This window comes from Haliotis cracherodii, unplaced genomic scaffold (assembly GCF_022045235.1).
Source record: "Haliotis cracherodii isolate W230 unplaced genomic scaffold, xgHalCrac1.p SCAF_5, whole genome shotgun sequence".
In the NCBI taxonomy this organism is placed as follows: Eukaryota; Metazoa; Mollusca; class Gastropoda; order Lepetellida; family Haliotidae; genus Haliotis; species Haliotis cracherodii.
In genome coordinates this window covers 52,534,821-52,539,233 of record NW_027266308.1, presented here as the reverse complement: position 1 = coordinate 52,539,233, position 4,413 = coordinate 52,534,821, and the positions used below count along the sequence as shown (strand labels likewise).

Sequence of the window (4,413 nt, the reverse complement as noted above, 5' to 3'; positions counted from 1 at the left end):
CAAGTGATTATAATTTGAGAAACTGCTCACAGCTGCAAATCACTAAGTGTAAATCAAATAATTATGCCAAATCTTTTATTCCGGATACAGTTAATATTTGGAACTCACTACCTATTGAATACACCAATGCCAGTAGCTTAGGAAGTTTTAAAAGTTTTATAAAAAGCAATTATAGGAATGGTGTATACTTTGATACAAATTATGGATCAAGGTTCTGTCAGGTTATACACTCCCGTCTCATGCTTGGCTGCAGTGATCTTAACGCCCACAAATTTGCCAGATTTATATCCGACAGCCCGAGATGTTGTTGTGGCTATCATACGGAAGATGCACTTCATTTCTTTCTTACGTGTCCCTTAAACAGTACAGTAAGGCAAAACATATATTATTTCGTAAAAGGCTATGATTTAAATTCAATTCCAAATGGTAATTCAAATTTAACGACAGTAACAAATCTTGAAATTTTGAAATCAGTGCACAGTTTTATTCTATAGCCAGCTTCTTGCCGATTTAGTGATTTTGTCTGAGATGTTGGCTTTGCTATATGATACTGCGAAGTTGTTGTGCTGAATGTAAATAATAATGTAACTGTAGCTATGGAAGATAACCCAGTAATTAAACACTTACAGAACAATACTTATCTTTAATGTCAATTATACAATGTATGCTATTTCTCATGCCACTTTCAATACATTTCTATTTGTATATGTATCATGTTTGGGAGAGGCATTCGGATAAGCAAAATTTGTTCGTTTGCCAATCCCTCCACTTTATGGAAATAAATATGTTTATATCAACTCAATTAATTCAAGATTATCAGGCGGTTGCGTTATAACATATCAAATACGATATAACCTATGTATTTTAAACACAAAGACAGCATACAACCACACAGCTTGAACGCATCACGAATTTACAAAGCCACATTTATTGCCCTATGTCAGATAGAGATATTTATCACTATTAAACTGACACGATATGGAGGCATTTTATTGGTAATGATAGATATCTTTGGGTTTTTTAAATTATCAACTCTGCCAAAATACAACGAAAAAGTGATTTTAGATGTTTATTTTATATATCTTATGATTAATCAACAAGTGACAATCTATTGTTCAAAATTAGCCCACCTCATGTCACTGATGTGGGTTTCATATAGCACAATATTGCATAATGAGAAGGACGTGTGGCCGAAAACTCTCATCCGTGTAACGTTGAGCCCATAGATTCACCATAACTTGCACCAAGTGTGTTCTACCAGTGTAGATGCCCGCCCTTATCATTACACTACCAGCACCAAGTCTGCAGTTTCGTGCATAACGTTCCCCGCGACGCCTGTAAACACGACGTCTACCACCAGCACGGCTAAGCATAAAACGTGACTAAACCAAACGTGTTCCCATCGCGGTTGTGGCCATACTCTGTGACCCTGACACCACTGACGTCGCAGACGACTATGCAAGTCCCTCAAAATGACACCTCGAACGACTAGAGCGAATACCTGCAACGCGTAAATAGTTCCTCGGCGTCTGGGCTGATATCCTACACAATATTTGTATTGAGGTAGCTGTAGAGGTGGCCGTGGTGGTTCTTTCACGTATGTGACATAGTTGTATGAATCTGTCCTGTGCTCCAGTAGTCACACGTGGTGGACCGGATCAAGGAAGGTCACGTGTTGCCTGGCGTCTGATAACGGTTCCAGTCTTGTAATAGTGCTTGGTGCTACGTGGATAAACATGGCTACAGCTGAAGATGATTATCATGTATGCAGTTGGCCGATGGCGTTGTTGCGTTTGGCTTCCGTCAGTCGTGGCATGTTTTCGCTGTTCTCTTGCTGTAAGACTGTGATGACATGCAAATGAAAACCCGAGGTTCTTATTACCACACTAATGAAACCCAATCAATGCACAAATGACAAATTCATTAATGACTATCAAACAATTCAATTCATCTTGGTATTAAATGTGTATGGATGTCGGCAACGCTCTATCATATATTTATTGTTATTTACATTTTACAACTTTTAAGTGGTTTTTTACAGGGTATATGTGGAGACACTTCTACACATCATGGCTAATGGCTGTTGGATCGTTCTTTGGATAACATTTTGTACAGCTGCATCACTAACAAATGTTGATGAAGAAGAGTATGTATCATGTGGAAAGGTGTTTACAGAGTGTTTCCAACAACTGTGTAACTGTTCTCCAAACTGTGTCATTTGCACAAATAGGGGAAGAAATCTTACAAGTATTCCGGATTTACAAACTTCAATAACATTTCTGAACTTTTCTTCAAACTATCTCAGTGGGATTACAAGAAAAATATTTCGAAATATCACACAGTTAAAGGCCCTAATTCTTCGAAACAATAGTATTACAGATATTTCTGGTGATGCTTTTCAAGATATGAAATGGCTGGAGGTTCTTGATCTTAGATACAATAATGTGCATGAAGAGGTTCTTCAGAAATCATTTCACAGCTTGCCAAACACAGTTCGATCTATTGATGTATCAAATAACAGATATTTGTGGAATCTTACAGACGACTTTGTGCGTGGGCTTTCACAACTAAAATTAAAGATTTTTTTAATTGAGCATACTCACATCCGACAATTGAATTTTTCAGTGATAACTCGTCTGAAGTCACTGCGTGTATTAAATGTTGCTAATAATGACATTTCTTGGACAACAGCTGATGTTCCCTGGTATTTGACTAGCATTTCGTTCCGTTCAAACTCCCTGACAAAGCTTCCCAAATTTTGTGTTCATACGAATTATTCAAAACTTCGATATTTAGATTTGGGTGAAAATGCCATAAGTCACTTGTCGAATGTTAGTATGAAATGTCTCACAGATTTGAAACATATTAGTTTCACAGACAATTTTCTGTGGAGGATTCGTTCAGATACATTTTCATCATTATCAAACCTACAAAGTATTGCTTTTAATAATGCTTTCAGAATTTACTCAACCGATGAGGTGCTTGAGGAATATGCATTTAATAATAGTGCTGTTAAAAAGCTTATTCAGGCAGGCATTACCAAATTTGGTTATTTGGATTACATTGTTAACCCAAAGGCACTGAGAGGGTGTACGGGTGTTACATGGTTGGACCTGTCCTACAACCCTATGATCTATTTGAACAATAGCTATCTAAAAGCACTCCTTTCTGGACTTGACAAAATAGAGGTGCTACGAATGCCAAGGTGTCAGTTATCCTTTTTTCCAAATGTAATATCGAACTTCCTGGAACTTAAAATGATTGATCTTCATGGCAACCGAATTATGTCGTTAGATCCAGGGGTGTTCACCAACTTGACAAAACTCAAAACTCTGAACCTCTCACAAAATGCCATCCAGGTCGTCAGTGAAGCTGTATTTTCTCTACCAATCAGAGGGCAATTGTCAAAAGTGAATTTGGCTTTCAATAATTTTGTCTGTACTTGTGCTAGTCTTTGGTTTGTTACATGGGTGAAGGCAGATAAAAGTAAATTTATTAACTTCCCAGAGTCATATCGATGTGGATATCCATTGAACCTCCAATCAACGCTTCTGATTGATGCCAATGTCTCTGAAGAGACGTGTCGGATCTCACCTTATGTGTTTCCCATAGTCTATGGTTTTTCATTAGTTTCAATAGTGTTGATAGTCGTTATCTCTATTGCCTATAGATTACGTTGGCGCATTCGCTATTATATCCACATGCTGAGATACAAAAAGAGGAAGACAGCTGATGAAGAGAGATACATGTATGATGCTTTTGTGCTTTATTGTGAGGCTGATTCCAGATGGGTAAGGAATAATATCATACCAAGGATTGAAGGCGAAGCCAACTTTAAGCTGTGTATCCACGAGAGAGACTTTATTCCTGGGGAATATATAGTTGATAACATTGTAACCAATTTGGATAATAGCAGAAATGTCATCATGGTGCTGTCTAATTCTTTCATTCTGAGTTCATGGTGTCAGTTTGAACTAGCTCTGATCCAGAAACGAGCTCTGGAGAAGGATGTGGGTTATCTGTTGGTGGTGCTGCTTGAAAACATTGAGGACAGGAACATGACGTCATCACTGTATGCCCTCTTTCAGACTACTACCTATATCACGTGGCCAGACGAGGAGGAAGATAGAGACGTATTCTGGATGCGACTTAAACAATGTTTACATGGTTAAATGGTAGTCATCCAAATATTCTTAAGAGATAAATCAAGTGTTTATTAGAACATCAGAACAACAGTATACTTATGGAAATTGATTGGATTGCGTATTGAGTTTGAAAATTGCGTTTGCTTGCATTTGAAAACAGTCACTGTTTTTTTCGTTTTCTGAGACCACATTCAATAATGTTATTTGTTTAATGTGTTTTTTCTTCTCATTACTGATATTTGAAACATGTAAGCCTAATATGCAATTT

The 4,413-nt window shown here is 37.4% G+C and overlaps 1 protein-coding gene across 1 annotated transcript; it reads left to right on the top strand.

Moving 5' to 3' along the window:
• The first annotated feature begins 2,069 nt into the window (after positions 1 to 2,069).
• Positions 2,070 to 4,172, top strand: LOC139444121 (toll-like receptor 3). Its single transcript, XM_071225024.1, has one exon. It carries the CDS (start codon positions 2,070 to 2,072, stop codon positions 4,170 to 4,172), a length of 2,103 nt encoding a protein of 700 aa, XP_071081125.1.
• Positions 4,173 to 4,413: the final 241 nt, after the last annotated feature.

Bases quoted from the DNA above. Each gene is read 5' to 3' on its own strand.
- LOC139444121 (XM_071225024.1), top strand. From the start codon at position 2,070: ATGGCTAATGGCTGTTGGATCGTTCTTTGGATAACATTTTGTACAGCT.